The sequence below is a fragment of the Sphaerodactylus townsendi genome, linkage group LG02, assembly GCF_021028975.2.
Source record: "Sphaerodactylus townsendi isolate TG3544 linkage group LG02, MPM_Stown_v2.3, whole genome shotgun sequence".
Taxonomy (NCBI): domain Eukaryota; kingdom Metazoa; phylum Chordata; class Lepidosauria; order Squamata; family Sphaerodactylidae; genus Sphaerodactylus; species Sphaerodactylus townsendi.
This window is the reverse complement of record NC_059426.1, coordinates 15,480,148-15,493,934: the sequence shown is the minus strand read 5'-3', so window position 1 is coordinate 15,493,934 and position 13,787 is coordinate 15,480,148. Positions and strand designations below refer to the sequence as shown.

The 13,787-nt window shown below is 43.3% G+C and overlaps 1 protein-coding gene across 1 annotated transcript in view; it reads left to right on the top strand.

The window, feature by feature from the left end:
* Positions 1 to 13,787, top strand: part of PIKFYVE (phosphoinositide kinase, FYVE-type zinc finger containing) — an 85,756-nt gene that overhangs the window by 45,466 nt on the left and 26,503 nt on the right. The window contains exons 17-25 of the mRNA XM_048485388.1: positions 1,221 to 1,392; positions 3,475 to 3,653; positions 5,091 to 5,204; positions 5,345 to 5,453; positions 8,331 to 8,485; positions 9,147 to 9,237; positions 9,710 to 9,770; positions 10,877 to 11,032; positions 12,382 to 12,502. Of these exons, the coding sequence (XP_048341345.1) occupies positions 1,221 to 1,392; positions 3,475 to 3,653; positions 5,091 to 5,204; positions 5,345 to 5,453; positions 8,331 to 8,485; positions 9,147 to 9,237; positions 9,710 to 9,770; positions 10,877 to 11,032; positions 12,382 to 12,502 (1,158 nt within the window). The remainder of the gene's footprint in view (positions 1 to 1,220; positions 1,393 to 3,474; positions 3,654 to 5,090; positions 5,205 to 5,344; positions 5,454 to 8,330; positions 8,486 to 9,146; positions 9,238 to 9,709; positions 9,771 to 10,876; positions 11,033 to 12,381; positions 12,503 to 13,787) is intronic.

Sequence of the window (13,787 nt, the reverse complement as noted above, 5' to 3'; positions counted from 1 at the left end):
ACAATAAAACTGGCCTACTCAAGTTTCAGTTGATCTTTTGTCTTAAAATTTTGGCCAAAAGAGTTGCTATTGCCGTAGTAAAATGAGGGTCTTGGTCTCTTAGGAGAAATTGAGTCAGCATAGAGTTACTCACATGATTCTTCCCCTTAGAGAGCAGCAGTGGGGTAGGAGGTTAAGAGCTCGTGTATCTAATCTGGAGGAACCGGGTTTGATTCCCAGCTCTGCCGCCTGAGCTGTGGAGGCTTATCTGGGGAATTCAGATTAGCCTGTGCATTCCCACACACGCCAGCTGGGTGACCTTGGGCTAGTCACAGCTTCTCGGAGCTCTCTCAGCCCCACCTACCTCACAGGGTGTTTGTTGTGAGGTGGGAAGGGCAAGGAGATTGTCAGCCCCTTTGAGTCTCCTGCAGGAGAGAAAGGGGGGATATAAATCCAAACTCCTCCTCTTCCTCTTCTTCCTCTTCCTCTTCTTCCTCTTCTTCCTCTTCCTCTTCCTCTTCTTCTTCTTCTTCTTCTTTTTCTTCTTTTTCTTCTTCTTCGTGTTTATTAAATTAGTACATTCTAGAATGATGTGAGAAACTGAATTAGGGGTATATGCTCCACAAGGGCAAAACCACGAGAGGATGCCTGCAAATCTTCCTGAGAAAACATTAGAGGGGAAGGCATTTAGTCTCACCAACATAAATGCTCTTCTAAGTGATGGAGAGTCTAACCTATGAAGATAAGCGGGATCTTGTATAAATAAAACAGTCACAGGCTAGGGAGAAAAGCAGCAAAGAGAAAATCGTCGATTATTGAGGTGGTGCTGTTGAGATTCAACATTTTCCGTTGTAATATAGGGGGTGTCTTTGTTACCTGGAATGTGGAAGGCAGCGACAAATCGCTTCTGAAGGCCCCTTCCACGCATGCAGAATAATGCACTTTCAATCCACTTCCAATTCACTTTGCAGCTGGATTTTACTGTGCGGAATAGCAAAATCCACTTGCAAACAATTGTGAAAGTGGATTGAAAGTGCATTGTTCTGCATGCCTAAATCTCGTTTCCTGCAAACCCTGTGTGGTTGTCGCAAGTCAAGCTGTGACTTGATGGCCCTTTACGCATGTAGAGGTACAACATGAGGTAAAATAAAAGAGAGGTGGGTTGTTATATCAAGAACAGACAAACTGAAGAGGCTGTCCTGCATGGAACGCGCTTCCTTCACGATTCTCTTTGTTTCAAGGCCCTCTTACCAGTGCCCCAGCATGTTCTGTGAAACTCCCATGGTGCACCACGTCCGGCGCTTCGTCCATGGGCACGGCTGTGTACAGATTATACTGAAGGAACTGGACTCCCCAGTGCCCGGCTATCAGCACACGATCCTTACCTACTCCTGGTGTAGAATATGCAAGCAGGTAATTGTTGTCTCTTACCTGAGGAATCGGTTCTCCAAGCTTAATTAAATCAGCCAGCGTGGTGAAATGATTGAGAGTGGTGGATAATCTGGAAAACCGGGTTTGATTTCCCACTCCTCCACATGAGCGGCAGACTTTTCATTCATTCATTCATTCATTCATTCATTCATTCATTCATTCATTCAGTGCCCTTCCCTAAAAGGCCCAGGGTGGTTTCCAACAATTAATAAAACAATACATTACACAGAATAAATATTTTAAAGCAGTGGTGACCAACTCTGGCGCTTCAGATGTTCATGGACTACAATTCCCATCAGCCCCTGCTGGCATTCATGCATGCCTACCAGCAGAGGCTGATAAGAATTGTCGTCCATGAACATCTGATGCGCCAGAGTTGGACACCCCTGCTTTAAAGCCACCAGTATAAAATATCCTGTAAGCTAAAATGTATCCAAGGACCTCTTGTTAGTTCTCATGCTGTTTAATACCTGGGTCCCCTATTATTCAGTTGAGTAAAAACAGGACCCCAACAGAGAGAGGGAGAAAAACATTCAGCGGGACGGGGGGGGGGGGGGGGGGGGATGGGATCTCTTAGCTAATTCTCCTTCACTCTTTCAGTCATATGCCTCATGGAATAGCGCTGTTTTACAGGCCCTGTGGAACTGCGTAAATCCTGCAGGGCTCTGGTCTCCCTAGATGGAGCTTTCCACCAGGCAAGGGTCAGGGCTGAAAAAGCCCTGGTCCTGATTGAGGTCAGCCAGACCTCCCTTGTGCCAGGGTGAACTGGATTTGGTGAACTGGATTTGTTTTTGTGCTTCTCCATATGAAACCTGCTGACCTTCGGCCTGTCACAGTTCTCTCAGAAGTCTCTCAGCCCCACCTACCTCACAAGGCGTCTGTTGTGGGGAGAGGAAGTGGAAGGAGTTTGTAAGCTGCTGTGAGTCTCATTACAGGAGAGAAAAGCGGGGTATAAATCCAAACTCTTTTTCTTTTCATCATGAAATGGACCTGGAGTGTGGATAGTTACTAGCAGAGTGTAAGAAAGTAGCTGAATGCAGGCACCATTTTTGAATGAAATCAAATTTTGCCCAGGTGCCTGTCGATAACCCTGTCAGATAAACATACATCTGTGAAGGAGGCTCACTCAGCTAGAGATCAGCTCTGCAAGAGCCGGTGTAATGTACTGTCTTAGACCAAGCCACGGATTGGGAAGTTCCTAATTCAAATCTGCCCTCTGCCTAAGAAACCACCCTTTCTTAGTTCCGCATCAGCAAGAGGGAGGTGGTGATATTGTGTCTTTTGGGGCCGTTGTCAATTATGGCAAGCTAATGTATGTGAAATATTTTGATCACACACCCAAGCGCTGCAGCCACGCCAAGATGCTATTATTATTCCTTGCTGCCTTTGACCCAGTTAACAATGCTTAACTTCATCTTCTGCTATAAATAAAGTCAAGCGGGTGCATGCTTGAGATTCTTGCTACACCCAATAATTGTGGAAGCAATGGGTCCGGCTAAGGCAGTGATGGCAAACCTTTTCGAGTCCGAGTGCCCAAACTGCAACTCAAAGCCCACTTATATATAGCAAAGTGCCAACACGGCAATTTAACCTGAATGCGGGTTTCAGGTTGAAAAAAAAGATTTAGCTCTGAGGCATCGTTACTCAAGAATTAGCTTGGTGGTGATGCGGTGGCTGCTTTACAGGAGCAACTGTGCAACTCTTCCAGCAAGATTGAATCCACGACCCTAGGAGGAGTTTATGACAAAGCCCATTGCCAGCAACCGAGCTTACTCCCAGGTAAAGGATCATGCTTTAGTTCTTTGCATGAAAATCAGTGGGGTTTAACAGCACTTAACAGGGTTACCTACACTGCTTCCCCAAAACTAGGTCTTAGGTTTAATGCTTGCTAATGTCCAGGCCTAGCAGCCCAGGCCAGCCTAGATGTGTGTGTAGGGGGGGGGGGGGGGCATTGTTTGCATGCTCCACAGAGGAGCTCTGGTACTTTTCAGCACCCGTGCGGATTCGCCACCGCGGCTGGACCGTAGATTTTACGCCTGTTTCATTCAGTTTTAATTTCTCCAGGTTACGCCGGTCGTCCCGCTTTCCAATGACTCGTGGTCAATGTCATTTGCCAAATACCTCGAGCTCCGTTTCTACGGGCACCAGTATACCCGCAGAGCCAACGCTGAGCCCTGTGGCCACTCCATACACCACGACTATCACCAGTATTTTTCCTACAATCAGATGGTGGCCTCTTTCAGGTAAGGCTGGCGGTTCTTCGGAAGGGGTTTCCAGCCTCTCAGAGGGAGAGAATGGCATTCAGATCTAAATGACAGGGTAGGAATGTTTGACTGGGTTGGGTGTGTAGCTCAGTGGTCCCCTTTCCTGGTGCCTGCCAAATGTTTTTAGAAAGTGGGTGGGGATCAGATGGAAGTTTTGCCTAGCCAGTCTTTTGATTGGCTATTGGAGATTTGATCAGCTGTGCAGATTTTTTAAGAAGTACATTGGTTGCAGCTCTCATTGCGTCACAAGAATCTTTACTGTGTGACTGAAATTAAGCCCCAGCGGCCATTTTGTGGCTGACTCCACCTCCTACAGTAGCCATTTTGTGGCTGTGTCCATCACCCTATGTCAGAATTCCAAAGATGCCCACAGGCTCAGAAAGGTTGGAGAGCCCTGGTCTAGTTGTTAATGTAATGCTCAGTAGAAGGATTTTTCATGTTCGACAGGCCTCACGCCTGAACCAAAGTATTGCAAGAGACTGTGAAGAGGCCTACTTTCTTGGCAGCCTCCTGTAGTGATTTTTTTAAATGTCCTGGCTTGTCTTAATTGGCTCTGTTTTATTGTTGTAGTTGGAAGTCGCCTCAAGCAGATCTTTCTTTTCTTTTTAACTTTTTTGAAATTTTATCTTCTATTATTAACAGAAAAGTAAGCATACACATACGCATTATTAACTGAGAGTGGATCTTAACTTTAGTAACATTCTTTAATTAAAAGAGCCTCCAAAGTCTTACAAATAGTATTCTTCAAAATCTTTGGACATATGATTGTATCTGTAGTTTTAAACTATTATGCAGACATTTTAAAAAACTATTAATACCAATATTGATATTATTTTCTAAACTCATCATACTATAAATTTTACTATATAGTAATATTCTTCTTATTCAATATCCTTGTTTTTTAAACTTGCTTTTTTAACCTCTGTTTATCTCATCTCATCTCAATATAAAGGGACTTAACATGGATTTTAAAATTGTCAATAATTTATCCTTTTCTTTTATTATTCTTGTTTTCAGGAATAGTGTATAAAGTGCAAGTTCCAGTTCTCTTGAAATGCTTGAGCAAGTCTTTTTTCTAAACACATAATTAGAGCAAAGGAAAGCTTTAGCGCACAATCTCAGTTCGTATATTGTGTTTTGGGATGTTTTGCCATCTTAATTGTGTTAGGAAACATAGATTTTAAACTAGATTATTTTATAGTCAGTTTTATAGTAATTGTATTATAGATTGTTTTATGAATGGTTATAAATTTCCCTGAGCTTGAAAGGCGTGGGACGGTATAGAAATTTAATAAAACAAAATAAACCTCAGTTTACCCTGAATAGTGGCTTAGCATAGTGTCTGAATTGTGAGCTGTAATGTGAAATTTGATAGCTTTCAGTTTTGAAGATTAGTTTTTCCTCTTTTTTTTGTAGTTATTCACCTATACGGTTGCTTGAGGTATGCGTGCCACATCCCAAAATCTACATCAAACGTCGGGTTCCACTAAAAGTTACCATTCTTCAAGATCTGAAAGATTTTGCTCAAAAGTAAGTCTCTTTCCCCCTCACTCTTCCCGGTCCAGCACTTCTAACCTGAAGCTGTAACATGTATCAGAACACTTCAATTCACTGTATTTTGCGCTTTAAAACTGTAAAACAGTTTAACGTCTGAAAACCTCCCATTGCAGAGTGTCCCTTGTGTATGCAGCTGTTGACGAGCGCCTCACCTCTCTGAAAACGGATACCTTCAGCAAAACGAGGGAGGAGAAGATGGAGGATCTCTTCGCACAAAAGGAGGTAATATACCGGGTGAAATACAGGCAGCATCTAGCACCCGTAGGTAATGCAGCTTGAAGGGGTATTGCTCAATGGGACAGGTGTCCAGTTTACACAACACAGGTGGAAAATCTGTGCTGCAGCTTACATAATAATTAGGGGATGAGCTCTTGCAACTCAAGACTTGAACAAATTCAATCAACTTTTCTTTGTCGTCTTTTGGGGATCCCTAATTGTGTTGCTTATGCAACTCTTTGCTTAGAAACTGGGTTAAACTTTCTAGAAAAAAAAGCATGGCTTTTGTTAGGTCTCGAACCTTGAAGAAATAAACAGACTCTGTGTTGTTGATCAGTAGTGTTTATTAATAGGCACTGAAGCACTCAGCTTGACAAAGCCTGTTCTGGTGAACCTGGCTGTTGTTATCCCCTTTATCCCAATGTTAGTCCCATTTTCCCAAGAAATGTGAGAAGGAGTTAGTTTGAAGCTGAGACGTCCCAAGGTTGGCAACAGATAGAGATAGAGAGTCACCTGGCATCCTGTCCCCATGAGATAACGGAAACCCGGTTCTCACGTGACCAAAGTGTCAGGAGAAAGCCTAGTTATCTGCTCAGTGTGTGAAGCCATAAAGTAAAGATCAAGGAAAGAATTCCCCAGAATGGCAGTGGTAACATATATATGGCTGGTTACATATATCTTATTATTGTAAATGCTTTGGTCAAAGACCATAAATAAATTTTACTTACTTACATCTATCTTGTTGCAATTACATTGAGTTAGGAATGCATCTCAGTTACCTAGATACAATTCCTCTGACAGCTTTTAATGTTAAAATTTGGCTTCACCTGTTTTTCAGATCCAATTCTGCTAGTTTAGTCTGGCTCATGCTACCAGACCAATATCAATCTAAATGGTGCAGATAGGTTACTTACAAAATCAGTTCAGTAGGCATTCCTTTTGACTTCTGATGAATCTCAAGTCTTCAGGATGCTGAAACAAAGAATGTTGGATATAGCAAGGCAAATCCTGTGCTCAGGATCTGCTTTCTCCTGGAACTTGGCTTGACTCCATTTTATGGAGTTTTACCTGCCTGTTTTCCCCATGTTACATCTCCACAGTTAACAACAACAACAACGGCCTTTATTGGCATACAAAAGCAAAAAATTACAAACTGGTTGTGTATAATAAAGAAAAATTACAAGTGAGAAAAAAGCACAATTAGAAATTACTGATCTCAAGAATGAAATTTCCAACATTCTCACAAAAAAGCGCATCAGAACTATTCAGGAGATATGGAATTTTATGACATATATAGTATATTTCATCCATACCTTATCACATTTGGGGCATACAAAAAAGAATGGTCAAGTGTTTCGACAGTAACCAAATCACAAGAACAAACTCTTTTAGAACGTTCCACATTTTTGTATCCCCCATTCAAAAGGGCTGGCTCTCCTCCGGGTGGGGTTAATCAAGATGTGAAGGTATGCTGCCATAACTCCACGTTCACATGGAATTAATAATATGGTAGGGGAACAAGTTGTCTTGGCTGCAAGGATCGAGTTCTGCAAGTCAAGATCCAAGAGTCTGTTCTAGACTAACCTGCAGGCTTCCACTGTCATAAGCATGAGAAGTGATCCCAGAGGCAAGCCAATTGCTTTAATCTTGCTGAGAATCAGAGTATACCACTCTGGAATAAAGAGATCTGATAACAGATTGGGAATATAGCTATTTGAACCTGCTTGAAAGTGTATATGCAGCCAAAATTTTATGACCCTCATCCATGCCAAAGTTTTCAGAGTAGTTTGGCCCATCTCTGTGCACAGCACGGCGTAAGGCACACATCTAGGGAGCCCCATTAGTTTCCGAAGAAACTTGGAATGTAATATATTAAGTGATTTATTTATTGCTGAAATCCAGAAGGGGGAGCCATACAATAACAGGGAACCAATCCTAGCCTCAAAAACCTTCAGGGCAGAAGGAATGTATTGGTTACCCTGGCTACAGAAAAAGCGATATATTGCCATAATGTTAGTTTGTGCACATCTCCACAGTTGCGGTATGGTTAAATATCCTTTTGACGGCAACCCTCTGGGGCAGATCTATGAACGTTCCTTGTAATGAAAGATACCGCTCCTGCTCACTAGGACAACCTGAAACAGCAACATGGGTATTGTTGCATTGTGCTCTTTGTACACCCCAGTTTAACCATTGTTAATGAATGGCCAAAGAATTCCTGACAAGAAGTTAGTATCACATCTCTTAGCTGTTCAGCATCCTCTAATAATGGTGACAGTAGACAAGTGGTGTAGGAGGTTAAGAGCTCATGTATCTAATCTGGAGGAACCGGGTTTGATTCCCAGCTCTGCCGCCTGAGCTGTGGAGACTTATCTGGGGAATTCAGATTAGCCTGGGCACTCCCACACACGCCAGCTGGGTGACCTTGGGCTAGTCACAGCTTCTCGGAGCTCTCTCAGCCCCACCTACCTCACAGGGTGTTTGTTGTGAGGGGGGAAGGAGATTGTCAGCCCCTTTGAGTCTCCTGCAGGAGAGAAAGGGGGGATATAAATCCAAACTCTTCTTCTACTCTTCTCTTCTAATTGCTATGAGGACTTGGGAAGCTAAGCTAAGACTGGAATAGCCAACTCCAGTGAGTAGAGATGGCAGTGTATTCTGTTTGATAAATTATTTTGTGGACATCCTATGCCGATAAGGGTTGGTTGGTTGGTTGGTTGGTTGGTTGGTTGGTTGATTAGGGGAAACGGGACTCGAGGCATCTAATCTGTGCTTGGTAGCCACCTAGGAAGATGGCCAAGAAAGAGTATCCTGGGTAGAGGAGAGGAGAAGGCCCTTTGGTCTGCGGAGGGCTTTTTCAAAACTTTCTCCTGTTTCCTCTGCTAGATGGAGGAAGTTGAGTTCCGGAACTGGATCGAGAAAATCCAAGCGAGGATGCTCTCCGTGTCGCTGGACACGCCTCAGCAGCTGCAGTCGGTCTTTGAATCTCTCACCACAAAAAAACAGAACCTCTGTGAGATGCTGCAAGCGTGGAATAACAGGTGTGAGGGCGACAGCGCTCGCTTTTTTGGGGTTCTTGAGTCTGAATTGTTGTGGCGTTTGTGGCAGTTTCCCTCCAGTTCCAATATAATAGTTCTGGATGGATGGAAACGTCAGTGTTTGCCATGAATTGGTTTTTCTGGCAATGAGTTGTTTTTCTGCAGTTGGTCAATCATGGGCAACTGTAACGTCCTGGATTTCTTTGTAAACATTGGGCATTTCCTTATTCCCTGACATACTCCTGAGTTTCTTGGTCGATCTATAAGGATTGGAATGTGTTTGGGCACAATTATCCCTCATGTCTGCCAGTTTGTTTGTTTTCCCCCACAGAGGTGTTAAATAATCCGAACTGTCAAGGGAGGGTTCTGTCATTGTTGGTGATGTCAGAGTACACCCCCTTATTTTTTACACATACTTTACATCGATATCATGGCCACATTTTTTAAAAATGTTGGACACCCCTGTTGTAGACAGACCACTTGATGGAAACACGTCTTGAACCATTTGTGTGGCCGAATGAGTTCTGGGAGAAATATAGGTTTGGTCTGCTAGATGTGCTTCCTCCTTCACAGTTGGTCCCCTGAAAACGAAAGCTGCTTCTGATGTTGTTATGATTTATGGTCAAAAGATATATGGGAACAGTAATTTGTATCCTATCTGCAGGCTGCAGGAGCTCTTCCAACAAGAGAAAGGCAGGAAACGCCCCTCGGTGCCCCCTAGTCCCGGAAGATTGAGGCAAGGCGAAGAAAGCAAGGTAGTGAACCCTGTTGTTTGAAACGATGAACTTTAAAACTGCTGTTTACCTCCCTGTTGGAGATACAGAATGTTCCTGCGGGCATGGCCTGCGGGCATGGCCTGATAGGAATTGTAGTCCATGAACATCTGAAGAAGTCAGCTGACATCTTGACATCTCCTTCTTGGATGTTCTACATCATCCACAAACACACAATATTTCAATTTGCCATTCTATTTTAAGCATAGGAAGCCCTCAGAGTTCAGTGAGGCTTACTCCCGATTTAAACACGTGCAGCCCACGGCAACATGGGCACTAGAAATAAATATCTTCAAGTTGGTGGATCACTTGAATTAAACAGCCTATCGCAGTAGAAGGAAAACTGAACTTTGAGTGGTCAAAGCAACTTCTTGGTGCCTATGGAGGCGGAAGGGCACAAACCCCAATTGGAAGCTGCAGCAAGAACCAAGTGTCTTCCTTTTTTATTCCGCAGATCAGTTCAATGGATGCCTCACCCCGTAATATTTCTCCAGCCCTGCAGAATGGCGACAAAGGTAATTTTTGGATTTCCTTCACGAGCCCTGCCAAAAGGCAGAAACAACTAGTGGGTTTTTCCTACGATGGCCAGAGGCAAAAATTACTTGTCTTCTTCTTGCTAAGTTAAAGAATTCTTCCAACTGAAGAGAGGTGGACGTAGAGCATCTATAGAAGTTATAAATGTCTATATTGCACATACATAAAACATGATTTTTCATATTCGTACAGTTTCCGTGGAGTTTACTGTCTACATTTACATTTTTTTAAAATTACATCACTGTCTTTTCAATATGTCTTCATCTTTAGTAACATATTTATTATAAAACATATATTTGCCTAGCTCTTTCTTCTATTCTGGTTTAACTTCATTTTATTTTATTTTATATTTACAGCTGTGTAATTTTTTTTAACAGTTCCATTTTTTGTTTTATTCTCAAATCAATCTTTCATGTATAAAAGATTAAACCATTATTGCTTATTCAGTCAGTTTGCTCAACCATTCATTCAAGTCTGGATATTCATCTGTTGTCCATTTTGCTGCATGTATTCCTCTGGCCACTGTCAACGTGTACTTAAATAATTCATTGTATTTTGCAGGGAGTGTTACTTGGCTCAATATTCAACACTTAGCAGCATTTTTCAAATTTGAATTTTAAAATCTTTTGCATTTCATCATTTATATCTATCTGGCATTTTCTTGCTTTCTTAAATGTGTACCACGTATGATAGAAGGTTGCATCTCTGTTCTGAAATTTCCAACACTTCCCGGTATAATCCTTGTTTGCTCTATTTATATTTTTAGGGGTGGAAAAAATATTAAAACCGTCTTAAAACATGTCATACCAATTTTCTGTTTATATTTGACATTCTGTAAATTTGATTTCTTTGGTACAGGAGTGTCCAACTCTGGCACTTCAGATGTTCATGGACTACAATTCCCATCAGCCCCTGCAGGCATGGCCAATTGGCCATGCCAGCAGGGACTGATGGGAATTATAGTCCGTGAACATCTGAAATGCCAGAGTTGGACACCCCTGCTTTAGTACCAAGATTTTCCTAGTGGCTCATGTGTATGTTTTCTCCCATCTTGGAGTAATCTCTCGTGTGTATGTTCACTTAACAGAGGACCGTTTTCTGACAACCTTGTCAAGTCAGAGCTCCACCAGCTCTTCTCTCCTCCAGCTTCCCACCCCTCCTGAAGTTCTATCAGATCAGCTGACTGGAGGGACGTCATTTGCCAATGCGCTCGCTGAACCCGAGGCCACAAGCAACTCTGAAGGTATGTCCCAGTGCCGGCTAAATGAATTATGTTGATGACGGCCTGACTGATTTTGTTAATTTTTTTAATATTATATTTGATACCCAGCCCTTCCCAGCCAAAGCTGGGCTCAAGGCGACTTACAGACATGATTTAAAACAACAGTCTTAAAATCAGTTTCCACATAAACCCAACTAAAGAACTTTAAAACCCAATAAACATGAAAGATGTTGAAAAAACGGCTGCCCAACTGGACCTCTACATAGCCCCAAAACAGCCCCGTCCTATTAATGATCTAATTGTTAACCATCAGGATGAGGAAGGAGGGGGTTAGGGTACGGAGGCCAGCAAGATGGGGTGGACCCATGGTTGCCATGGCCCAAAGGCCCAGCAGAACATCTCCATCTTGCAGGCCCTGTGGAACTGTCTACTGTTCCCCAGGGCCCTGGTGTCAGCTGACCACCAGGCCGAAGCCAGAGCAGAAAAGCCAAGAATGTCCTTGGGGCCAGGGATCACCAGAAGATTACCACCAGAGGATTGAAATGCCCTCTGTAGGCAGTATGGGTAAGGTGACCAGATTTTCACCTTTTTAAAGAGGGATGCGCGCGTATGCGGCCGCAGGAGCGCACTGCCTTCTGGGGCGCTCCCCTGTTTCCTGCCCTGTCACAGGCGGGAACCGGGAGCGCCCCAGAAGGCAGTGCGGCAGCCTTCCAAAAATCGGGACATTGAAAAAACCCCGCGGGACGCGGGACAAATTGGTTAAAAGCGGGACTGTCCCGCCAAAAGCGGGACATCTGGTCACACTAAGTATGGGGAGATGCAGTCTCAAAGTTACAAAGGGTCCCAGACCCCTCAAGGCCTTAATTCTTTTTGCTGGAAGTGGTTTTTGTTAAGGGAAGAGCAAAAGACGAAAAGGCAAATTGGCGCAGAGGGGTCGTTAATTTGAATTCAGCTCTGAGACTCCTATGCCTTTTGCACAGATCTGTAAAATACCATTGTTTGTACAGTTCCCACAGCCATTTCCCCTGTGGCTATCTTGAAACTTGTCAAAACTATTTTATTCCAGAGAGCTTCTTTCGTTTCTTCCGGCCGTTGCTGCTTTTGATGTTCTGATATTGATCTTGGTTCGTTCTCATCTGCACCCCTGCTGCGTATTTAATTGTGCCTCTTATTTGCATTATGCTGCTGTTGTTTTGTTTTGCTCTTTAAAAAACCAGTTATGGGTGTGTTAGTTTAAATTTTGAAAAGCTACCTTCAGTGCTCATTCTTTATGAGTTCACTTTTGCGTGTAGCCTGCCTTTCAACCGTTGAAATGAGCATTGATGGAAAACCACAGTTCAGTGACTTACGGAGGTGCCGTTCTGTTTCAGATCCCTTTGACGGACACTTGCTGGGCTCCACAGACAGCCAGGTGAAAGAGAAATCGACCATGAAAGCGATCCTGGCAAATCTCTTACCTGGAAACAGCTACAATCCCATCCCATCCCCTTTGTGAGTGAAATCATGGTTAGGGCTGAGTAGAAAAACAGGACAGATGTTCCAGCAAAACACAATGTTTAGAATTTGTTGTCTGACAAGACTAAGAGTGATTATTCTGAGGGTGTGTGTGTGTGTGGTGTGTGTGTGTGTATGGTGATGGAGGGAAGGGTAGGGTAGGTTTTTGGATGCAGTTGGGTCAAATTCAGCCTCCGAGTTGTTAATTAAAATGAGCAGTGTTTGTTTTTTATATAGTCCCATCCAGAGGTGGGATCCAGCAGGTTCTCACAGGTTCCCTAGAGTAGGTTACTAATTATTTGTGTGTGCCAAGAGGGGGTTACTAATTGGTGATTTTGCCACATGATTTTTGCCTTTTCTTTTTTTATGCCCCTCCTCTCAGCAGTAGTGCGCAGAACTTGAAGCAGTCTAGCAGGAGGTGCACCGGCGTGCGTGGCAGCCTGCGTGCATTCGTTTCCCTCCCAAGGACCGGCGCAGCAGCTGCGTCCTTGCCACAGCCCCGCCCAGGAATGCCCCGCCCTCAAAATGCCCGGCCACACCCCCGTCGTGCCCCGCCCAGCCCCATTGGCGCTACACCACAGTTTGAATTCCACCACCATGGGAACCTGTTACTAAAATTTTTGGATCCCACCACTGGTCCCATCATCCTCTGAAACATAACTCTGTCAAGACAATCAATCATTTTTATTTAGGCCAGAATAAAACACGATCAGGACAATTTCTAATGGGACTAGTGTGCAGGTGACGCTGTCTGGTTTTTGCCTGGTGTGTCTAAAAAATCCCCTCCCCCTTATCCTGTCTAAATGAACAAGTCTTCAGTACTGATCAGTTGCTGCCTTCATTGTACGCTTTCTCGTGAACTCACAAGACCAATTGTGTGTGTAAATTTCCATCAAGTCACAGCTGAATTATAGCAACCCTCAAGAGTTTTCAAGGCAAGGGACAAACGGAGGTGGTTTGCTGTTTCCTGCCCCTTGCGTATCAATTCTGGATTTCCTTAGTGGCCTCCCCTTTTTTTATTATTTATTTTTTATAATTTTTAATTGTATCATTTGAATATTCCATTTTATATTAATACTCTTCTTCATTTTCAAACAATACATTTTCCCCCTTTTCCCCTCCCCCCTGTATTTTCTTCATAGTTTTATCAAACAAACAGCAGTAAGTTCATTCTTTGTAATCCCTTCTCCCATATCTCCTCATTGACTCCAGCTTCTTTCATCCAGTCCGCATATATTGACCATATCTTCAAAATTTCGTTCTGTTTATCTTGCCACAGTTT